General features: G+C 55.4%; 1 protein-coding gene across 4 annotated transcripts; it reads left to right on the top strand.

Moving 5' to 3' along the window:
* Positions 1-218: 218 nt before the first annotated feature.
* Positions 219-23,937, top strand: C1QTNF1 (C1q and TNF related 1). Of its 4 annotated transcripts, none has more exons than XM_043905330.1 (4): positions 219-626; positions 17,319-17,484; positions 21,000-21,139; positions 21,721-23,937. In XM_043905330.1, exons 2-4 carry the CDS (start codon positions 17,336-17,338, stop codon positions 22,269-22,271), a joined length of 840 nt encoding a protein of 279 aa, XP_043761265.1. In that variant the 5' UTR covers positions 219-626; positions 17,319-17,335; the 3' UTR covers positions 22,272-23,937. The 4 variants fall into 4 exon arrangements, with proteins under 4 accessions (XP_043761265.1, XP_043761263.1, XP_043761266.1 ...); XM_043905328.1 differs by having other exon boundaries at positions 220-626; positions 17,322-17,484; XM_043905331.1 differs by lacking the exon at positions 219-626 and adding an exon at positions 13,471-13,642 and having other exon boundaries at positions 17,322-17,484.

Raw genomic sequence — 23,937 nt, 5'->3', positions numbered from 1 at the left:
TTGGAGCCCAGCCCCCTGCCACCCAGCAACTCTGGGAGTTCCCAACCCTCCTTGTCCTGGACCCCCGGCCACCCCCACACCAGGAGGGACATCCAGACCCTCAGAGCCCCACCCGCACTGGCCAGTTCCCAGCCCTCCGGCTCCCAGGGTGGCCAGGAGGAGGGCAGCGCGGGCGCTCCCCCCGGGCACACACACAGTTAATCCTCGGCGGCTGCTGTTTGGATAAAATGCGCTGGGAGCGTTCGAGGCTCCGCGGCCGCTCACATCTGGCCGGGATTTGCTCCTTACACGTCTGTCCCGCTTTCTTCGGCTCTTCCTCTACTTTCGAGAAACCGCGTTTCCGCTTCTGGTCAAAGAGACCTCGGAGTCCAGGCGATCCAGGTGCTGGGAAGGGGTCGGCTGTTGCCTGCACCACCTCCGCTCCCACCCCTCTCCCCCGCAAACTTTCGGGGCCCTCTGTTCCGGAGGACTCTTTTTTTTTTTCCTTCCTGCTTGCTCTCTCCTTCGACAAGTCTGGTCTTCCCTCGACCTGGCTGGGAGGAGGCTCCGCCGCTGGGAGATGCTGTAAGAGAGGCCGCGGGGAGAACGCGGGCGCCCCGCTCGCTCCCGGACGCCGGTGGTTGGCGGTAGGTGGCCTGGTGGGCGGGGTGTGTGTGCGGGGGCGAGGGTAGTGGGGCCCAGAGCTCCTTTTTCTGGCTTCAGCATACTCAGAGAACCGGTACCTTGACTGGGGCTGGCAGCGGGCGAGGAGCGTGGTGGGAGGGGTCGGGGGCACTTGTCGCCAAGAGGCAGAAAGACAAGTTGCAGGAAGGGTCCGGTGCGGGTTCCTGCTGCTGCCTGCCTTGGTGGAGATGCCACGGAGAGCCGTGGCTGTGGTCTCCCTCTGTGACCAGGAAGCAGGAGGCTCCGTGGCAGATGCTGTTGGGAATGACTGGTTTTGTTTGTTTGTTTTAGTCCCTAAGTGGTGTCTGACTCTTTGCGACCCCATGGACTGTAGCCTGCCAAGCTCCTCTGTCCATTGGATTTCCCAGGCAAGAATACTGGAGTGGGTTGCCATTTCCGCCTCCAGGGGATCTTCGAGACTCACGTATGGAACCCGTGTGTCTTGCATTGGCAGGCGGATTCTTTACCACTGAGCCACCTGGGAAGCCCCTGGGAATGATTGGACCTCCCTTGATTTTTGTGGCATGTTTACATTGCTTCACTCTTCTCGGGGTGTGAAAAGGAAAGGAATGATACCCAAGTCCCCCCTACTCCTGGTGGGGAGCCCCTGCCCCAATAGCTCCTGGCTCACATGAGAGCCAGCCTTGCCTGTGGGCAACTTGGACCCCATACAGAACAGGGAATGCTGACTTTGGCCCCTGCATCTAATGGCTTTGGTGTTCCTGGAAGGGATCCAGTCTGGACAGGAAAAAATAACGTCCCTTTCCCGGGGACCCTCTGGTCTGCCGGCACCACGAAGGTGGCCCTGGTTGGGGCTGGAGTTGCTGAGCTGCCCTTAAGCCTCCGGACGGCACATGCCTCTCGGTGCAGCACCAAGTGCCAGGCATCTCCGTAGCACCGGTGTGAGCCCACCTGTCCAGGGCACACATGTCATGTGAGCCTGGGCCCCGCCGCACACGGCTGCCGTGTCTTCCCTGGGACCCCAGCGTGCTTCAGGCTGACCCCCTCGGGAGGGAGGACTGCTCTGTGACTTGTTCCTGTCTCTTCTCTCTTTCATTTGGTTTCTAAGAACGGAGGCAGTTTGGCACACTAGGAGTTTCCTCCTTCCAAGCTTTGAAAATGGGGAGTGTCCTGAGAAACTGAGTTTTCTCAACCGCCAGCTACATCCTGGGTCCCCGGGGGGAGGATGTGAGGTCCTCAGAGGCTGCTGGGCCTTTGCTTTTTATAGTTCAGGGAAGCACGCGGACAGCCCCACGTGCAAGGTCACACATAGAGGCACTTGACTGTGTGTGCTGCCGGGAGAGGCCGGGGAAGAAGTACATGCTCCACGAGGCCTGCTCACTGTCCCTGCTGACCAGAGAGGCTGGAAACACACAGGTGAACTGTGTTCACACAGGGGGACTGAAATATACAGGTGAAGGGGAGATGGGGGACTGAAACATACAGATGAAAGGGAGATGGGGGACTGAAACATACAGATGAAAGGGAGATGGGGAACCAGAGGGTTGAGCTGTCCTCTTCCACCCTTCTCTACTCTCCTTAACCTGAGCGCTAAGAGGAGCTTAGGGATGACCCAACAATAATAGTAGCAGTATAAATGATGATAGCGCACGCGCGTGTGTATGTGTTTCCCACACAGTAAGCAATGAGCAAATGCTGATTCTCAACAATCCTACCAATGGCACTGTCATCCCTGATAAGCTCAGAGAGACCGTGGCTTGCCCAGAGGCAGTAGGTGGAGGACCCGAGGCCTGCATCTCTGTGCCCAGAAGAGGGATATGACTTGCTCAAGGATGTGCATCTTTCCAAACGGAGGCTGGAAAACCTAAGCTTCTCAAGTTTGCAGATTTCCATTTCCCAGCTGCCCACAGAGAAAGTTCCTTGGGGCCAGGACAGCCAGGTTCTGCTTCCCAGGGACTCTGGCCCTCTCCTCTGGATCTCTTGCTCCCCCTTCCTTCTCTCACCTTGAGTCTCTTGGGATGCCAAAGTGAGCAGCGGGTCAGGGGGACAGAGAAATGCAGGTGCTAGAGGCCTTAGATGGACTGTCTTTCAGCCAGAGGACACCACTGCCCATCTGGGGCAGGTGCAGCCAGCCAGCGAGGGGCACGCTCGCAGGTGGGAGCTGAGAAAGCCGACATGGCCCCGGGAAGCCTGCAGGCAACTCCCGCCTCATTCCTGAGATGTAACCTCCCTATTCAGGGCAACCAGCACAGCATAATTCTTTTGGAACATGCTTCTTTCTGTTGTTCTTCCTGGTGCCTCTCTCCCTTCCCTCCACCCACCGCCCCGCCCCGCCCCCCCCCCCCCCCCCCCCCCCCCGCCCCAGCTGTAATTAGCATGACTCATAAACCAAGTATTCTGGCATTGAACTTTACCCATCAAAACAAAGATGAAAAGAATTTCATAGATACAGTCGTGCTGCTGGGCGCCCTCACTGGATGTGAGCTTGTCATTGGGTTTTTGTCTTCCCGGGCCGGACCCTTGTGTGGGCCCCTGTTCCCGGAGCTGGGGGTGGCTGAGGCTCCAGGATCGTGGGCGAGAGGTGGTAGTTTGCAAAGTAGAGGAAGAATAGAAAGTTTCCCTTCTATTATGGTCCCCACATTCTGCTGACAACTTAAGGTAACTCTGCCTGCTCAGCCACTAGAGAGAGAAATGGTTGTTTTGGAAGCAACCTTGTCCCCCCGCTCTGAGAGCCCAGCGACCTTCAGTGGGGGCGATGGCATCCCAGGACACTTCATCTTGGTGGTTTAACTACCACGTGTGCTAAGGCTAATTATTTTCTTCCCGTTTTTACCTGCTGAAGTCTGCCTTCTCATAAAGTCAAATGAGACAGGGCAGCTTCCTGGATGGGACTCTCGACATCTCCTTGAACTGACCTCTCCCACAGTGCGAGGGACCACCTGCTCACATAGAGAAGGATTTGGAAAAGGACCATCAGAGCCTGAACAGGTGCTTCCTTCCGTGCTCTCGGGGTAGCCCAAGGAGCCGGTCCCCTGGTTCCCAGGATTCAGGATCCCTGGGGCCCCGCCTGGGCATCCCCGGCCTGGCAGGACCAGCTCTGCACTTAACTACAGACATGCAGAAGCGGGCACACTGGCTCTTCCCCTCCTCCCCAAGCCCATGGTGAAACTTTTGCCACTGCGGCCTGTGACCTCTGACCTTCATCTTCCTGCCTCTTGGAGAGTGGCTTGGTGCCGTGAGCAGGCGTGGGAGCTCTTGAGACTTTTGGGGGCATCTTTATCCCTGGGTCCTCGTCAAGGCTGCAACCGAGCAGTGCCTGAGCAGTTGGAGGCAGAAGCAACTCTCAGACCCTGTGAAGCCCCTCGTCCTTGCCCACGCTTGCTTCCCAGGACTGAGCTCAAAGCGGAATGGGTGTGGGAGGCCCCCACTGCCCACCCAGCTGTCCCTGGCCTGCCCAGGGGGCTTTGGAGTGAACCCCTCTCCAGCTGTGGACAGCACAGGCAGTCCTGTCCCGGCTTCCTGTCCCATTCAGGATGGCCATCAGGAGCGCTTTGGGCCTGCCTGCTCCTCCATGTCTGACCACTTCCCTGCCTGACCACCACCCTGGCTTGTGTAGAAATTTTCCTTGAAATGAGACGGAGTAGGGCAGGAGGCTAGGGACAGGGCCGCAGGATGGGAAGGGAGGCAGACAGGCGGGCCAGGCCGTGGGGCTGTGGGGAGCCTGTGGACACCAGGTTCGTGCTGCCTTGTGCTGGGCCTGATGTTGCTGTTGGCCACTGGAGGATCCCACTTGGGGGAAGGCCCCAAACCCTTTGCCTCCCTTGCACCCCCTCCGCAAGTGGGGACATCTGGTTACCAGCCGCCCTCTGCCCTGGGGACCAGCACAGGAAAAGGGCCTCGCCTGGGAAGACTGCCAGCCCTGGTGGAGCTGCGGGCGGGTGCAAGCCAGACGTTGGCTGGGCTGGGCTCTGCCCCTCTGCCTGCAGGTTCTGAGGCTGGTGGTCAGGGTGGGTGACTGGGGTATGCTCGGAAACACTTGGACTCTTTCTGCTTGTGAAGAGTCTGAAGTGAGTTCTGGTGAGAGATGGGTGGATCTGGGTGGGGTTCGGAGTGGCCCTGGCTCTCAGGTTTTCCAGCATTCAGGACATCTATCCCCCACCTTCCACTTCTCCCCACTGCCTTTTTTTTTTTGGCTGCACAGTGCATCATGCAGGATCTTAGTTCCCTGACCAGGGATCAAACCCGTGCCCTTTGCAGTGGAAGAGCACAGTCTTAACCATTGGAGCACCAGGGAAGTTCCCTTCCTCCCTCTATTTAAGACATAGTTATGAGAACAAGGGGCTTCCTTGGTGGCTCACGTGGTAGAATCTGCCTGCAATGTGAGAGACCTGGGTTCCATCCCTGGGTCGGGAAGATCCCCTGGAGAAGGATCTGGCTACCCACTCCAGTATTCTTGCCTGGAGAATCCCATGGACAGAGTAGCCTGGTGGGCTACAGTCCATGGGGTTGCAAACAGTCAGACACGACTAAGCGACTCACACTTTCACGTGAGAACAAGACCCATGGTTCTGTAATCTGGGTAGACCCATGAGGAAGAGACCCTGAGAATGTCCCCCATGGAGCAAGCAGAGCCAGGCCTGGGAAGCTGGGGAGCTGTGCTGGAGTTCGATGCTTGTCCTTTCCACTTCTGTTCCCTCCTGATACTGTATTCTTCTCCTGGTTCCCTCTCTGCAGGGACCTCTCCTCTGGGGCCCCCACACCTGACCCCAGGCAACCTCTGAGGGATAGGCAGACACAGGGCACACTCAGTCCATCCCCAATGTCGATTATTATTATTATTTTTTTGGCCGCTCCATGCAGCATGCAGGATCCTAGCTCCCTGACTAGGGATCGAACCTGTACCCCCTGCATTAGCAGCACAGAGTCTTAGCCCCTGGACTTCCAGGGAAGTCCCCCAACGTCGATTCTCTAACACCATTCCCCGCTGCTAGCTGCACTCAGCCTCAGACCCCGTTGCTTCTGAGCATCAGAGGGCATGGGGATCGGGGTGGGACGTTCACCATCCCCAGGAGTTGTGTGCTTCCTCCTTCCCTCCCCTCCAGACCTCACCCATGCACCGTTAGCTCTCTAACCTGCAAGAACAGTGCCCTCAACATCTACATTCATGGGCCACAGCCCCCACGCCCTTCCATTCAGTGAGGGGGGGGGGGTTCCTGGTGATTCTGTGTCTAAACCCAAAGGAGTTCAGCTTCAGCAGTGGGCATCAAGACGCGGCCCCAGGAGATCTTAGCATATCACTTTGATGAGACAATTATCAGGGATGCCCTGGTTCCCCGCATGGTGCTGGGCCTGGGACAGGCCCTCAGCACTGCTGGAGGGATGGACACAAGGGTTCAGCTGGTGGATAGTTTCCGCAGGGCCTGGGGCCGCTGCTGCTGTTCCCGCAGTAACCGAGTGAACTAAGCAAGTAGATGCCTGCCCAGCAGGGGCAGCGGTGGCGGGTGGGGGGGCGGTGCCCCTGGATCGTGGTTTGGTAGAACCAGCTCATCCTACCTGGCATCCTACCTGTCCCCCTTGAGGCACAGCGGCAGGAGCTCTGCTGTCAGACACACCCGGGTCTCACCTGAGTTGTAGCATCTGCCACAGCAGGGCCTGAGTGGGTGACTCCCTGACTTTGAGCCCATTGGTTCCTTGGAGAAATCGAAGTGGCTGTAGGGGTCAAGGGCAGTAGCCTCCGTAAGGCGTGTGCCCAGAGCCCAGCACACAGCAGGTGCCTAACCAGTGGTTGCGGGAGAGCTTTTTAGAAGCAATCTCTGGTAATTGACAGGGCTGCTCACGGGCCCACTAACACGCCTGACCATGCCTGACGATGGGCTCACGGGTTCTTCTCCATTTCCTCCTGTTTGATGGCTGCAGGCAGCCTCCTTCAGGAGCGAATCACCAGTGACTGGTGTGTGAAAGGCAGAACAAATCCCCTGCTCCTGGAGAACATGTTCTCTTTGGCTGGCCTGATTCTAGCCCCGCTCCGGTGCCTTCTCCTTCCTGCATAACCGGTATCCACGGTAGCTCCAGGGTTCTGCTGCCTGATCGGAGTGCTGTGTCTTCTTCTTTCTCCATCACATTGCTAGAACCCAGCCCTCTTCCCAGTGCTCAGCAGACACTCAGCACACACTTGTGAAAGAACATGGGACTTCAGCACGACGACAATTTATATTCCACACAGTCTGGCTTGAGCCCCAAACTTGCCACGGCGTCCCCAAGCCCCTCCCCCATTCTCCTTTCCCTCGCATAGACTCAGATTCCTCAGAATAAACAAAATGCTCTCTCAATCCCCGGGGTGGGGCTTATTTGTCATTTTTCTAAGTGGAAAATAATGTGTACTTAATGTGAAAAAAATATGTGACTATTATAGGGGAAAACCCCAGAGACACTAAAATAAGAAAATGGCAAACATCCATATTTTCATCACACGGAGATAATTGCTGTTAGCAGCCAGGTGGGTGGCCTTCGGATCTCTGCAGTTACTGTGTGCGTGTGTGGATGTGTTTTTACATACGTTTGTTTTCAACCTGCATTTAAAACTCATCAGCATTTTATGAACATCTTTTCATGCCCGTAAATACTCATCTGTTGACAGAGGTCAGTCCTTGGTGCTGCTGGCTGAAGTTGCCCACCTCCCAGCATCATTTATTTGTTTATTTAAATGCCTTTAAAGGGAGCATGTGTTTCCTGGTTTGTCGCAATCTCCACCCCTTCCTATGACATTATACCCAAGACCACGGTCGATGGCTAAAGGCACTTGAGTTTGCCGCCCTGACCAACCACCTTGTTTTCAGTTTTCCATTGTGTGGACGTACCATCATTTGATTAGACGGCTTTTGCAGGATCTTGAGGTGGCTTGTAACTTTGGTTGATGGAGGCAGTGGGTTGCAACTCTTATTCTTCTTTTTAATTTTTTTTCTTTTTGGATCTTTGTAGCTGCTCTTGGGCTCTCCCTAGTTGTGGTGAGTAGGGGCTACTCTTCATTGGGGTCCATGGGCTTCTCCTCGTGGTGGCTCCTCTCATTGTGCACAGGCTCCAGGAATGTGGCTTCAGTAGCTACAGCACGCGGGCTCAGTCATGGCACATGGGCTTAGTTGCCCCGTGGCACATGGGGTCTTCCCGGACCAGGGATGGAACCTGTGTCTCCTACATTGGCAGGCAGATTCTTAACCGCTGGACCACCAGGGAAGCCCGTAACTCTTTTTTTTGAAGCAAAAGGCTTTCTGAGTGCTGATAAGAGGAGCATTTGAGGCAAAGATGGCTACCTGGTCACACCAGGATTCAGCATTCTGACGACACGTATTAGTGTGTCCTTGGTCACTCTCCCCACTTCCCTTCCCCCCCACCACAGACCACCCAAGTTCCGAATTAGAGATCTGAACACACTGGCTTGAGTCCTCTTTGGATGATGGCTCTGTTACTTGAGAAGGCCTGAAATGGAGCGTGGAATTCAGTCAGACCTGGGACGCGTGTGAAATGAGATGCATCTCCTGTGTGTGAGGACCTCCTGGCCTGTGAGCGGACCAGACAAGGAAGCCACTCTGTGCCAGATGCTAGGGGAGGAGACTTCCTGGAGGAGGTGGCATCGGGCTGGGCTCTGAAGGACACGGCGACGGGGAAGGTGGCAGGAGAAAGAGATGGAGAATGAGACGTGGTGTGACTTGTGTTGGGACTCCCGGTGGCTCTAGGTGGCTGGCGTGAAGGATACAGGTGCAGGGATGGGGATGAAGGGGCCAGAGATGAGACGGGAGCTAGATGGTGAAACTCAAGAGTTTAAACATTTCCTTTATTTTCATGGGAAGCCTTTGGGGCCAAGGGTGGCATTCAGATGTGCAGGTTTGAAAGTGGCCTCTGGCAAGCAGTTTGGAAGGCAGAGGAGAGGCGATACAAGTGCAGGACTGAGAGAAAAGCGGTGATGGCAACCTAGATGGGGAGAGAAGACCTTCAGGAGGCCTGGTGATGGTGCAGGAGAAGCAGGGGTCTAGGGGTCTCCCAGGTGCCAGCCTGGGGCCCCTGTGTGAACAGTTGTACGTGCAGGAGTAGGAGCAGGGCTGGTGGGGGCCAAGGGAGAAGACAGTGAACTAACCAGGGGCTCGAGCATTCAACAGAGTGAGGAGACCTGGTCTGAAGACAGCTGGACACCTGGGTCCAGACCAGCCCTGTCCAGTAGGACTTTGCGACCATGGATGTGTCCTCCCAGCTGTGCTGTCCAAGAGGGTAGCCGTGTAAGACGTGCTTGAGTGACGGAGAATGGAAATTTTCACTTTGTTTAGTTGTCATTCATGTATCTGGCCCCAGGGGCCAGAGGCCACTGTTCTGGAGAGAGCAGGCCCAGAGCTTGGTGGTCAGGGACGCCTGCTGGGGACAAGGATTGAGGAGCCGTTTGCTGAAGCCATCGTACAGGAAAAGACGGGCAGAAAGCGTTTGGAGTGAGAGGGGCTGAGGGCTGAGGACACAGTCTGGAAAACACCTGTCTCTAAAGGGGAGGTCACGCAGGGTAAACACGGGGAGACAGGGTGGGCCAGAGTGGGGGCAGAGAGGCGGGTGGTCATCGCCGGCAGGCGCTCCCCAGCGCACGCCAGAGCTGTCTGGGCTGGATCAGGAGGCGGCGGGACTGTTGGATGCTGAGCTAAATTACACCCTTGACTTAGAAGCCACTAGATGTGGGACAACGTTCTACCTTTTGCCAAGCTCCCCCCGCCCCGCCCCACCCCTGGAGATGGCTGTAAAACACGGCAGTGATTTTCAGGTCCCAGAAAATTGAAAACGGTTGTGCTGCTTGTAAAAGGGATGGTGCGGTGGTTGTGGAATTCCCAGCTACTTCCACCCTCCGTCTTGGGGGCGGTCAGCCCTCCGAGGGTGTCACCGCTGCGGGGCAGTGGGCCGGGGGCCAGGCCACCTGCAGCGCGGGCTCCGGCGAGGCACGAGCTGTCAGTGGCTCTTCTCTCTCGCACGGTTCTCAAAGCGGGGGCAAGCCTGCCGCCCGAGGCCTCACAGCTGGGAGGTGATCTAAGGACAGGGCTCTAGTCAAGGAAATCTTTGTTTGCACTGGGGAGGCTGGGCTGGCCAGGTGCCCCCGAAGGCCCGCCGCCTGCATCCCACGTGGTCTCCTGGTTTGCAGGGCCTGGGCAGAGATGTAGGCAGTATCTGCTCTCAGCTCCAGGTGAGCTCTTTCTGGTCTAGGCACAGTGAGTTGCCCCAGGAGAGGATGGAGATGTTTCAGGATGGGGAGGAAGCCTGGCCCCTCTTTCCTTGGCTGTTTGGTCCCAAGTCAGTGCAAAGGAAGCCCTTGCTTGTTCATCAGCAAGTAGCCCTGGAAGACTCCAATGACATTTCTGGCCTGGGGCTTTGGAGGGAACCAAATAAACCCCCAAACCCTCTTCCTCTAAGCCAGAGAACAGCTTCTTAGAAAAAGGAAAAGAGGGAGATTCGGTGAGGGAGATGAGTGCCAGAATGCCTCCATCTTTTGGGAAAGGCTCAGCTCACCCCCAGTTGACCAGCGTGTGCGTGCATGTGTGCTCAGTTGATTCAGTTGCGTCTGGCTCTTTTTTGCCTCATGGACCGTAGCCCGCCGGGCTCTTCTGTCCATGGGATTCTCCAGGCAAGGATACTGAGTGGGTCAAAGCCGGTGCTCTGGGACAACTCAGAGGGATGGGGTGGGGAAGGAGGTGGGTGGGGGGTTCGGGAACGGGGGACATGTGTACACATGTGGCTGATTCATGTCAACGTATGGCAAAAACCACCACAATATGGTAAAGTAATTAGCCTCCAATTAAATAAATAAATAACTTTTTTTCAAAAAGGAAAACACACACACGCACAAAAAGAATACTGAGTGGGTTGCCATGCCCTCCTCCAGGTTATCTTCCTAACCCAGGGATCGAACCTGCGTCTCCTGCAGTTCCTGCTTTGCAGGCAAATTCTTTACCTGACTGGAGTTCCTTTAATAAAGGATGCCTATCCCCCACTGCTGCTTCCTCTAGCGTGTTGGGAGGAAGCCAGAGAGGGCCCAAGACCAGCTGGGGCTGCCCCATTAAAGAAGGGAAAATTAGACATGAATTGGGTTCCTGGGATTGGTGAGCAAACGTCATTTATCAAGGGGAAGTCACTCTGCCTCCCTCCTGCCCATCACTGGAGGAGCCTGGTAAATGGAAATTGAGTGTGATGAATGGCTTCTGGGGAAGGAAAGCAGACGCCATGTGTTAGACAATCCTGATGGTCATCGGGGCCAGAGGGGACACCCCAACATGGGGCTTTCTCCTTTCTGGGCACCTCAGGATCTGAGTCCAGAGGACTTCTTGCAGCAGCTGGAGAGCTCTGAGCATCTCAAGTGGAGAATTTCCGCCAGATGTCGAAGCAGAGAGGGGCAGCCCCAGGGCTTCCTTTCTGGTGGAGAGGAGATGCCGGCGTGGGGGTGGCGCAGGAGCAGATGTGCTGGTTGCTGGGCTGAGGGATGGTTGATGCTGCGTTGAGACAGGCTCTGATTGGATGCTGAGCCAAGTCATCTTCTTACCTAGAAGACATTAGGTGTGGGAAGACATCCTATCTTAGGCCCAGCTTTCTCAGGAGATGTGTGTGAAATTTGGGGGTTGACATCCAGGCCCTAGGAAAGCCAGACGAAGATATTTGTCTTGGGTGTGAATTGAGGTCTGGGACCCGGCCAGAGCTCCTGGAAAATGTCAGCTGGTACAGAGGAGCAGAGACCTTCAGGAGATATTAAAGAGGGTTGGTGACTGATCCGGTGTGGCGGACATGTGAGAGGAAGGCATCTAAATGACTCCCAGATTTCTGGCCTGCTGTTTGCTCATTCTTCCTACTCCCCACCGCCGCCCCCCCCCCCCAACTTCATGTTAATAGGACTGAGCTGCCCAATGGAGCTTTCCGCGGTGATTGAAATGTTCTGTTCTGTGCCCTCCAGTATGGTAGCTCCCAGCTCCCCGTAGCCACCGAGACCCTGGAACGCAGCTAGCGTGACTGGGAACAGAATTTAGAATGATCTTTCATTTATTTTATCTTTTTGGCCATGCCATGCGGCATGCGGGGTCTTAGTTCCCCAAGCAGATATCAAATCCCTGCCTCCTGCTATGGAAGTGTGGAGTCTTCACCACTGGACTGCCAGGGAAGTCCTTAGAATGTTCTTTAATTTTAATTGGTTTAAAATGAAATAGCCATAGGTGGTTAGTGGCCACTGCAGTGCACACAGCATGGGCCTAGAATGTCTCTCTCTCTCTTTTTTTGTAGATGAGTATCTTTTTTTATTTTTAGTTTGTTTAATTTTGGTTGTGCTGGGTCTCCGTTGCTGAGCAGGCTTTTCTCTAGTTGGGGAGAATGGCAGCTAGTCTCTAGTTGTGGTGCGTGGTCTTCTCATTGCCCGGCCCCTGTTGTAGTGGAGCGCCGGCTCTAGGGCCCGCGGGCTTCAGTAGCTGCGGCACATGGCTCAATAGTTGTGGTGCATGGGCTTCGCTGCCCTGCTGCTCGTGGGGTCTTCCTGGATCAGGGATTGAACCCGTGTCTCCTACATTGGCAGGTGGATTCTTTACCACTGAGCCACCCAGGAAGCCTCTAGAATGTCTCGTTTTGAGTCAACATCTGCTGTTCTGCCTTGAGCTGCGATTGGGCATGTATCTGTCTTCTTCACTGGCTGGTAATGGCCTTGAGGTTATGGGGTGTTTATAGTGTGCGGTGGTATCCCTGCCCCCCAAGCTCTTGCCTGATGCTGTGCACATCACGGGCGTCCAGGAAACCGTGGCTGTGTTCAGTTTTCTGCTGAGAGGCAATTCCTGAGCTACACAGGCCGTTTGGACTTGTCTTCTAAATTCCTTCTAATCCAGGGAGATCCCGGGCTTCTCTCGCCTCTCAGAGCAGCTGGTTACCTGATGATGATCAGGGAAGAGGGAAAACCATGGTTATAAAATGCTTTTGTCAAAGGGCACTGAGCTGGGTGTGACCACAAGGAACGGAGGCAAACATGTGGAGCCTGAGGGCTGGGAGTTCACTGTCAGAACATTGGCTGACACCTTGGAAGTGGGCGGGCCCCCCAAAGTGATGGGAAGATTTTTAAACAGATATAAAGAAACTTGAACTTGTGTATGAAAATTCTCTCCTTAAAGGATTCCCCACACATCCATTCCGGGGCTCTGGAAGATAAAAATAATTAACCAGGAAGTGTTCTCACCCTGCCTGCCTTCCTCCAGACCCTGCCATGGACCCAATTCCTCCTTTTCCCCTCCCACCTACTGTTGGAAGATGGGAGGAGGTTAAGCTGCAGGGGGATTGGGGAGTGTTGAGGGAGAGGAGAAGAGGAGCCGCAGGTCCTGAAGGGAGTGAGTGGTAGAAAAAGATGTTCATGGAATTGCCATGGAATCTGGCAACTGAGTGTCTTGCAGGGTTTGGGATGGGCAAGTCCAGAACTTGAGTCATGTTGGAAACGACCTCAGACGCCTTGACCGCAAGGCAGCCAGGAGACTGGACCGTGCAGGACCAGATTCAGAAGGCTTACACACCCTTGGCCGAGGTGTCCAGGGGGCCGCTTCCTGGACCTGCATAGCAGGTCCTTCCTGTGCCTCGCTAAGCACAGCATGTTCTCCTGAGTCACCTTTCTGGGGTCCACGCCCCCTCCATTGCAGGGGACTTTGTTTCACTGGAAATCACTAAAGTGGGCCAGAGCCAAGTTTCTTTGGAAGTTGGGCAACACTGTTTTTTGCCCCAAAGTGAGTAAAATGATCATAGTCATGATGCTGACTTTGCTGTGGGACTTGGGGAATTTGTTCTGAAGATAGTTGCAAAGAGAGAAAGGTTTCAATCTGGGTTTGCCTTGGCTCCAAAGAGGAGGTCCTTGAGGAGAACCTCCAACCTCTGCTGCCCTCTGTCAGTCCGCCTGGCGCCTCCGACCCTGCCGGGCCATCGCGGCTCCACCCCTGCCGATATCACCACCCCTTCCCCAGCTGCATCCTGGTCTCCATCTCTTCTGACCCAGGTACAGAAAAATTCCCTTTCTAGACTTCGAAAGAGACATACCAACGTGCAGAAGGGTGCTTCCATCGGGGGTGGAGGACTGATTCTCAACTGGGAGGATTCCTGCCTTCCGGGGGACACGTGGCAAAGTCTGGAGAAGGTTTTCGGCTGTCACAACTGGGGGTGGGGCTGCGCTGATGGCAGCGAGTGGGTGGAGTCTAGGGATGCTGCTAAACATCCTGCAGTGCACACGACAGCCCCTCCCCCTCCCTCCGCCCCACGACAAAGGCTGGTCCAGCCCCAGACATCCCTGGTGCCGAGGCTGAGGGACCCTGGGGGCAAAGGAATCCAAGATAACACTTTCCTTCCTTTTGCTGTTATTTTCCAACTTTTCCCAAATGAATTATATATTACTTTGAATTCAGGGGGGATAAGATGTTTAAAGAAAGGAAAACCTCTTTTCCTTTCAAGTGATGCAAGTTTGGCATTGAAGAGGAAAACAAGAGTAATTATAAAGGCGCCAAGGAAAAACAGAGGAAATACAGAAATAGGGCAATAAACAAGTTTGGAGAATTCAATCTGACAAATATTTGTCAAGTAGAGGGTGCTGCAGGATGCTTGGCGGGTCCAAGATGAACAAGACCATGTCCCAGGCCCAGAGGAGGTCACGGGTCTGCAGTGCAGAAACTTCCCGGCCAAGAAAAACTCTTTGCAGGATGAGACAATATGAGAAACACAACAAAGAGCAGGGGGAGTTGGTTGCAGCTGAGGGTCTGGGGGGCTTTCCTGGTGGCACTAGCGGTAAAGAACCCACCTGCCAATGCAGGAAACATAAGAGACGTGGGTTCGATTCCTGGGTTGGGAAAATCCCCTGGAGGAGGGCATGGCAACCCACTTCAATATTCTTGCTTGGAGAATCCCCATGGACAGAGGAGCCTGGGGGGCTACAGTCCATGGGGTCTCACGGTCAGACACAACTGAAGTGACTTAGCACACAGTCATGCACCAGGGTCTGGGAGACCTTCAGGAGGAATATGAAGCACCTGGTTGGGTCTTGGGTAGGATTTTGATGTGATCAGAAGGCAGCCTGTTGAATTCAAATCCAGCCCCCACAGCTTAAAAATTGGGCAGCCTTAGGCTGATCGACTTTTCGATGTCATTTTTTCCTCACTGGTGCTTAGTCACTCAGTTGTGTCCGAGTCTTGGTGACCCCATGGACTGTAGCCCGCCAGGCTCCTCTGTCCATGGGGATTCTCCAGGCTAGAATACTGGAGTGGGTTGCCATGCCCTTCTCCAGGGGATCTTCCCAACTCAGGGTTCGAACCCAGGTCTCCCGCATGGCAGGCGAATTCTTTACCATCTGAGCCACCAGGGAAGCCCTTCTTCAGTGGTAAATTTGGTATAATAATGAATGAATATTGTCTCCTTAAAGGCTTCACTGCAGGTCCATCTGAGGCCTTTGATGGGGTAAAACCTATTAATGAGGAAGTAATCTCAGCAGGAACCCTAACCTATAGGGTTGTACGGATGAAGGGAAATGCTGTCGCGATCCCCAGCACCGGGCCTGGGGCGGCTGTCGGTGGAGTGCGGGCTCTAAGGTGTGTGGGCTTCAGTAGTTGCAGCGTACGGGCTCAGTGTTGTGGCGCATGGGCTTCGTTGCCCTGCCGCGAGGGGAATCTTCCCGGACCAGGGATTGAACCTGTGTCCCCTGCATTGGCAGGTGGATTCTTCACCGCTGGGGAACCAGGAAAGTCCAGGAGAGATCCTTTTAATATGTGTTTTACGAATTACACTTATAAGTACAAACTTTCTTTGTGAAGTGGAGGTGAGGTAGTGAACATTTTGAGTGGTGGGGCCTGGTTCCAACCAGTCTCTAGGTCATTGGGAAGGTCTCTGGGCTCTGACTCTTGGCAGGTAGAGAACGTGGAGGGGGTGTGCAGAGAATTAAAGAGGTGGTAGAAGTGTGGGTTGGGGGCTTGGGGTGGGGTTCCTGCGGAAGCCAGCCTTCCTGGCTCAATCTCATCGTATTTCTGAGGACCCGTTGGGAGAGCCTCAGCTCCCTTGGCTCTGGGTCCTGGTCCTCTGCCTCCCCCAGGTTTTCCTGACTTGGCATGGGGCTCCAGCAGGGAGGGTGGCCAGAGCATTCTGTCCTCAGCACTAAAGCAGCGAGCCCACTAACACACAGAAGAACAAAGCTGAGAGTCGGCACAACGAGAGGCTCGTGCCCTCCCGGGCTGCGAGGTCTCTGAACCAGGGGAGGTGAAGTACGTCCACGGAGGCCCAAGACGTGTGAAAGGAGCATTCACCTGGATAGACGATTACCAAGAAAAACAGAACTTGCTCTCATTATTTTCGTTCCCCTTAGACATGAAAAGAGGAATTAAAGAAGAATCAGAGAATCAGACAGGCCCTTCTGATTCCGTTTCCTTGCTCTGATGCTTTGCTCCTCATGAGGCCTGTTTCCCAGCCCCAGCCTGGCTGAGAAGGGGGGTGGGCGTTCTTATTCCCCCAGCTTCAACCCTTGCACTGCGCAGTCCAGAGGGTCCAATTTAGTGTCCTCGTCAGCCCTTTCCATGTTAAATTGTATGTTTTGGTGAACAAAATGGGTTGGGATTGACCACTGTCTTCCCTTCCATGATGGGAGGTTTTCCAGCCTCCAGAAATAGCCGAGGCGCACGTGACTCCTGTCTCCACACGCGTGTAAACCCCACGGCTGGCCCGGGGTGGCCAGGGTGGTAACGCGGACTGAGAAACCAGGTGGGATATTGTGTCTGTTTTAAGCCCAAGCAGTGCCCCCTAGTGGGATCACTGGGAAACTCCCCAGTGGTCAGCTCTTTCTAGAAGGACTATCTCAATCCTGGACGAAGAGGGTCCTGTCCAGGGCTTTTTGGAGAGACATGGAGCTGGCTTCGATGACGATAATTGCACTCTGGGGCTGGGCGGACTCACCCCCCACCCCCACATCAGATGCTCAAGGACACTCACTGGTGGGCCAGCTGGTGGCCAGAGGGCAACTTGACACCTTCCTGCACGCCGGCCCCCATGGTGCCGGCTGGGCCAGGGTCGCTGCACAGTGGACCCCCAAATTCATTCGGGATTTTGCTCATTGTCCTAACCTGGCCAAGACACAATCATCTGCAGAGCTCAGGGTTGAGGGGTCTCCTTCCTGGGAGGCATGGGGGCGCTGGGCAGAGCCAGGCTCAACAGCCACAGGCAGCCGGGTGCTCCAGGGTGGAATGTGCGAGTCTGTGCGTATTAAGTTTGTGAGTGTGCTGAGAGTGTGCATGTTGGGGATGGGCATGCATGTGTGCCTGAGTGTGCACACATGTGAGTGCATGGGAGTATTCACGAGTGTGTCGAGTGTGCAAGTGTGAACACAAGAGTATGGATTTGAGTGTGTTTCAAGTGTGCTGAGTGTCTTGAGTGTGTGTGGAGTGTATTTGTGTATGAGTGTGTGTTGTCTGTGTGAGAGAGGGTGTGAGTATGTGTGTATGTGCACGAATGTGCACTGGGGTTTGTGTGTACATGTGGGAGTGTGTAGCGAGGTATGTGAATGTGTTGAGTGTGTGAGTGTGTGATCACCCTCCCAGGAGGAGCGGCAGCGAAGCACCTCCCGGCATGGTGGCTGGGGCGAGCTCCATGGGCTTGTTCTTCCCGGTGGGGCTCTTCCAACCCACACCCTCCGTGTGTCTCCCCAGCAGGGCTCGGCGGGAAGATGGGCTCCCGCGGGCTGGGACTCGCGCTGGCGTGCTGCCTGCTGCTGGCCTTCGCCTGCGGTCTGGTGCTGGGCCGAGTGCCCCGTGGGCAGCAGGAGCAGCAGGAGCAGGAGGGGACCAGGGAGCCGCCGATGGACCACGCTGAGAGGTGAGGCCGCGGGGCGTGGGTCCCAGAGCTCCGGCTCAGTGATGGGGATAAGGGCCAAGTCCGGGCCGCCCCCCACCCCCGAGTGCTTGTTGACGGCCAGAGGAGAAGGGGCAGAGGCTGAGGCTGAGGAGCTGGGGGACGGAGGCAGCATTTCTCCTTTCAGTGACCCGGGCGTGTTATCTGCAACTGCGGATAGTAACCCAGCCTCATTCCAACCCCAGAGGAATGTGGGTCTGCCTGAGGTTCTGCAGTCACATCCTTAAAAAAAGGACATGCCAACCCCCCACCCCAGGCTTTGGTTTCTTTGCATTCTTGCCTGTCCTTTGAGTGTATCTATTAGAGTTCTAAGCACCACCTGGAAGTAGAAGGCAGGGACACTGCTAGCCCGAGAGTGGTCTCCACCACCCTGCTGTCTGATCACATTGCCAGGTGGAGACAATGCGTGAAGACTGACACGGGAAGTGGTGGCTTTCCTTGAAAAGTTATGAATTTCTTCCTCATGGCATTGTCTTCATATACCTGATAGCTCAGTTGGTAAAGAATCCGCCTGCAATGCAGGAGACCTGGGTTCGATCCCTGGGTTGGGAAGATCCCCTGGAGACGGAAAAGGCTACCCACTCCAGTATTCTGGCCTGGAGAATTCCGTGGACTGTATAGTCCATGGGGTCGCAAAGAGTTGGACACGACTGAGCGACTTTCACTTCACTTCACTTCATATACATATGCCTTCAGTGATACACAGACTCTAGGATCTTTGGGATATTTTGTAGTGATACATAAAACACTTAGGATTACTGATGGAAATGTCATTCATCAAACAAGAGGTCCTAGACGCCCAGTGCTGGCTTTGAGTTTCATTCAGCACTTTTCGCTAGTCAGCTTTGGGCTGACTTGGAATATATTGGACTTGCATAGGTTTGGGGCAACGGAACATCATTCCTGGGCCTTTCTGCTGGCTCAGACTATAAAGACTCTGCCTGCAATGCAGGAGACCCAGGTTCCATCCATGGGTTGGGAAGATCCCCTAGAGAAGGGAATGGCCCCCCACTCCAGTATTCTTGCTGTAGAATTCCACGGACAGAGGCAGACTACAGTCCATGGGGTTGCAGGGTTGGACATGACTGAGTGACTCACCCTTTCACACACACAACAGCATTCTTGACCTTTGTCTTTTCTTCTCATCTTCCTCCTTCTTTTCATTCAACAAACAAATCAACAAACAAATCAAGTGCTGCTACTGATCTGGCCATCCGCTAGGCACTGGACACACACATGAATGACAACACAGTCTCTGGGCTGCAGGAACTCCAAGGCTGTGGGGGCACAGACACGGACGACCCACTTCAGTGAGGTTGGCTCTGCAGTACAAGTGTGTCCACAAAATGGATGTGGTGGGTGGGGGTGGGTGGGTTGGGGAAAGTTAGGTGGAGAAGTGACTGGGTCTTGAAGGTCACTGGGGGAGCATCCCAGGCACAGAAGAAGGGGAAGCTGCCTGGCAGCCAGGACAACATGTGTGAAGGGCAGCCGTTCCAGTGTCTGATTGTGTAAGGCTGGCGGGTCCTTTGAGTAGTGGGAGCCAGTGTTGGAGGGTGGAGGATGGGAGGATGGAATGAGCCTGGTGAGGAAGGATCTTTCTGGAGCTTCATCTATAGGGGAGTTGTGCAGCGATTTGCATTTCATGGTGTTCTAGAAAGAATTCTGGAGGGTGGCAGAGCAGGGGATGAACTGGCAAGGGAGAGATGAATTCCAGGGGAGCATTCAAAATGCCAGTGGTCCCAGAAGTGGGGAGAGCCAAGGGCCCAGCTCCTGGAGGTACTTTGATGGTGGACTGGGCTGACCCCTCAGGACTGCATGATTCTCAGAATGGAGCGGCAAGGCCAGAGAAGCATCTGTAATGAGGCTCAGGGTCCCATTCTGGATGAGTGGTCATGCTGCTGCCGCTGCTGGAGACAGGGTTTGGAAAGAGAAGACTCCAGGGCTGAGCAGCAGTGAAGGTCCGTCAGCTTGGGACACTTCTCATGAATGCGACTCATGGAAATTTTGTGGAGACTTCTGCTGGGAGGTGGGGGGCAGGGTTTCCTCTGAGAGTCTAGGACTTGTTGTTTAGTTGCTAAGTCGTGTCCGACTCTTTTGCGCCCCTACATGGACTGAAGCCCGCCAGGCTCCTCTGTCCATGGGATTTCCCAGGCAAGAATACCATTTTTCGGTATTGAATACCATAGGAGTGGGTTGCTATTTCGTACTCCAGGGCGCTTCCTCACTCAGAGATGGAACCTGAGTCTTCTGCATTGGCGGGTGGATTATTTACCACTGAGCCACGAGGGAAGCCCCTAGAGCTTGTAGGTGGCTGAATTTAGGGCATGGAGATCCTTTTCCTGGATTGTCTGTGGTTTGAAAATAGGAGCAGAGTGAAACAAGGGGCTGACCGCTTGATGAGAGGACTGTGCCACCTCCAAGACGGTGCTGTCAAAACCAAACAGCCGCAGAGAGCACGGTGCAGTGCAGCGTGACGCCGGGAGGTGGCAGCATGGAGCAGTTGCTCCCCGCCTCCCCACGCTCTCCCCGGGATCCTCAGGAGCCCGTTTCCAAGTCAGGTTGTGAACAGGACAGCAGAGTCTCCAGCTACTGCAGCTCCTAGGAATCCCACACGTCTGGCTGAGCCCTCTCATTTGAAAATGAGTCAGCTTAACATAGTGTCTTCTAGAATCCTGGAGGTCAGAGTTCCCAATTGAGTGAAGTGAAATGAAGTGAAAGTCGCTCAGTTGTGTCCGACCCTTTGCGACCCCATGGACTATACAGTTCATGGAATTCTCCAGGCCAGAATACTGGAGTGGGTGGCCTTTCCCTTCTCCAGGGGATCTTCCCAACTCAGGGATCGAACCCAGGTCTCCCGCACTGCAGGTGGATTCTGTACAGTCCGAGCTACCAGGGAAGCCCTAGATACATGAAGGCGACGTTCATTCAAGGGCTGTCATCCAGAGACCCCTCCTAGAGGTGCCAGATTTCTCCCATGCAGCCTCCATCTTGCCAGGCCCTCAAATTATTGCTGTTTTTGTCATCGTTATTTCCATGACGGTCACTGCAGTTAACGGAGGGCAGGGGCTCTTTCTGACACTTCACTGAGGATCTCAGAGTTCACCAAGAGCCAGGGCAGCACATTTGGGAGAGAGATGTGGCTTCCCAGGTGGCGCTAGTGGTGAAGAGTCAACCTGCCAATGCAGGAGACAGAAGAGACACAGGTTCAATCCCTGCATCTGGAAGATGCCCTGGAGAAGGAAGTGGCAACCCATTCTAGTATTCTTGCCTGGGGAGTTTCATGGACAGAGGATCCTGGCAGGCTACAGTCCACGGGGCTGTAAAGAGTCAGACACGACTGATCCCAGAGCACAGCAAGAGAGGAGCACATCTGAGTGAGAGCAGGCGCGTCAGGTAGCCCAGACCCTCTAGCTGAAGACGAGAGGAGTTCCTGGCTCTGAGAGCTCCTGGCTTTCACGGTAATGTCTTTACTCCCTTAGGGATGAAGAAGAGCATGAAAAATACGGCCCCAGGCAGGACGAGGAAGGCCCTGCTTCTCGGTGCCTCCGCTGCTGTGACCCTGGTACTCCCGTGTACCAGGCCATCCCGGTGCCGCAGATCAACATCACCATCCTGAAAGGTCAGGCACAGAGACCAGCCGAGGGCACCTTCCCCTGGGGAGCGGAGGGGGCGCTGCCCTGTCCTGATCGGAGGGCGGGGCAGAAGATGGAGTTAGGGAGGAGGAGGAGGGGGCAGGGGCAGATGGCTCCCTTGGGGCACCAAGCTGAGGCATGCTGTCATCTAGGGGGGAGGAGGGAATTTCGTTTCTGAGGCTCTGGCCCCCTTCCAAGAGGAGAGGTTGGGGACAGGACCACGGGAGAAGGAGCCTCAGGGCAGCTCTGGGTCTCACCCCACCTGCATTTGTACCGCGAGCCTCAGGGTCACGGTCCTGCGAGCAGCACATCAGCTTGCACAACCCAGCACAACGGAACCGGGAAGCAAAGCGGCCCGGGTCCTACATCCCCGGGGCCCTGTGTCTGCAATTCATCTGCTCCGAGGGAGCCGTGGGCCTGGCTGCTGCTCCCGTTACTTTTGGATAAACGCTTTACTTTGCCGGGATTTTCCAGAAGGAAGAAAAAAAATTTTTTTTGATTGCTTCTGGATGAAAACAGAATAATCCTTGAGATTGCTTGACACCGTGTGTTTTCCCGTCCTGTTTAGGTGAGAAGGGCGACCGGGGAGACCGGGGCCTGCAAGGCAAATACGGCAAAACAGGGTCTGTGGGTGCCAGGGGCCACACGGGACCCAAAGGGCAGAAAGGGTCCATGGGGGCCCCCGGGGACCGCTGCAAGAACCACTACGCCGCCTTCTCCGTGGGCCGGAAGAAGCCCCTGCACAGCAACGACTACTACCAGACGGTGATCTTTGACACGGAGTTCGTGAACCTCTACAGCCACTTCAACATGTTCACGGGGAAATTCTACTGCTACGTGCCTGGCATCTACTTCTTCAGCCTCAACGTGCACACCTGGAACCAGAAGGAGACGTACCTGCACATCATGAAGAACGCGGAGGAGGTGGTGATCCTGTATGCCCAGGTGAGCGACCGCAGTATCATGCAGAGTCAGAGCCTGATGCTGGAGCTGCGGGACCAGGATGAGGTGTGGGTGCGCCTCTTCAAGGGCGAGCGGGAGAACGCCATCTTCAGCGACGAGTTTGACACCTACATCACCTTCAGCGGCTACCTGGTCAAGCCGGCCAACGAGCCCTAGCCACCTGCCAGCCTCCGTCGCCACAGGCTCACCTCCCCTTCTCCCCGTGCCCCGCCCTGCTCCGCTGGACCTTCCCCACCCCCACCCCCCCCCATCTGGAACCTCCCTCACCCACTCCTGGTCAGCCCCTCCTGCATCCGGGTTTCCCAGGCCCCTCACGCCCCCCTGCTTTGGCATTCGACATGACGCCCCTCACAGGAGCGGGAAGCAACGTCGGCGGGGTGGTCCCAAGCCTTGCTGTGTCTGCACGTGCAATCACCAGGTGGGTGTGCCTGCGGGAGTCCCCCTCTGTGTACACGTCCTTGAGTGAGACCCCCCCAGACGTGCCCCACGACAACGATGCACCAGAGTGTCCCAGAGCAAGCCACCCTTGCTCCCGTTACTGGGAATAATTAAGCCAGTTCTAAAGGTTGTGAAAGGAGCAAAGTAAGCCATGAAAAGAGAGGGAGGCAGTTGTTACTTTTGTCTTTCGGCCAGCCCCGCTGGCTCCCAGGAGGGCCGTCTCCGCTTCAGGCGGCAGAAGGCTCCTGGTAAGATAAGATCTAAAGTGGATGCCAATGGGTATCCACTAAAGAGGAAACCACTGGCTTAGTACTTTTAGGCCACATACAAACCTTCTTGGAGGACAGCTGGACTGAGGTCCACGTCCCGTGGACATTCCTGTGGCCTTGCCCAGGGGCTCAGCTGGTCTTTCTGAGCCACAACGGTGAGGGGGTTCGAACTGGGCAGCAAGTGTCAGCTCCTCAGAGGGACAGCCACGTCCTCGGCTTCAGCCTCTGGTTGGGGGGACAGTTTGCTCAGTGGAACCCGTGGGCTCCTGGTAGCAGGTGGGTCTCTGAGGAGCAAAGCTCAGTACAGCCCAGACAAGCCATGCCTCCTTGCGTGGCTCTGTTCATCGGCCCCCCCCCCCACCACACCCCACCCTGGCATCCTGGGCAGGGCTTCCATGCCTGTCACCCTGGCATGGGCTTTCTGCCCCTCTTCTCCAACGGGTCAGCTAAGGAAGGCTCAGGGGCCTTTGATTTTGTAGCAGCTGTCATGATTGCACAATATTTTCAATAAAACCTGCTCATACACCATCTCAGAGTCCTGCACCCCAGAGGGTTCAGCAGTCAGCCAACCAGGACCCTCCCCTGGGACCTCTTTGACCATCAGCCCAATACCATGCAACAGGGGGCTTTCCTGGGCCCCAGAGCAGGGGAGAGCTGGAAGGGACTGGAAGGTTCCCCCTGCCTGTCTCCGGAGCCCCTGCACAGCTTAGCTTCTGAAAGAGGGCATATCCCCACTGCCGGTGTCAGAGCTCTGAGCAGGGTGTGGGGGCGCTGCCTGGATCGGTGCTCTAGTTCTTGGCTGACTTTGGCCAGGCAGCCCTCCCCCACTTCCCTACATCAACCCCCAGGGCCGGGGTCTCCCTGCCTGCTTGGGCCCTAGGCCTGACAGGAGGCTTCCTGCTCACGAGCTGGTAATGCCCGATCTTGACCGATCCCTCTGCCCTCGCCGGGCCTGGCTGTGGGGTCTGGGGTCCCCACATCCCTCCCTCTGCTGGTCAGACTTTGAAAACTGTGTTTCTGTTCCTGCTGGTGAGCAGGGTGCCCACCTGCTGCTTTGTGCTGCCTTGGTGCTCTTCCAGAAAACATTAAACTCGGAATTGTGTGTTTCAGCATCA

This window comes from Cervus elaphus, chromosome 5 (genome assembly GCF_910594005.1).
Source record: "Cervus elaphus chromosome 5, mCerEla1.1, whole genome shotgun sequence".
NCBI classification, from domain to species: domain Eukaryota; kingdom Metazoa; phylum Chordata; class Mammalia; order Artiodactyla; family Cervidae; genus Cervus; species Cervus elaphus.
The sequence above is the reverse complement of the archived record's forward strand: the minus strand, read 5'-3'. Positions and strand labels throughout refer to the sequence as shown.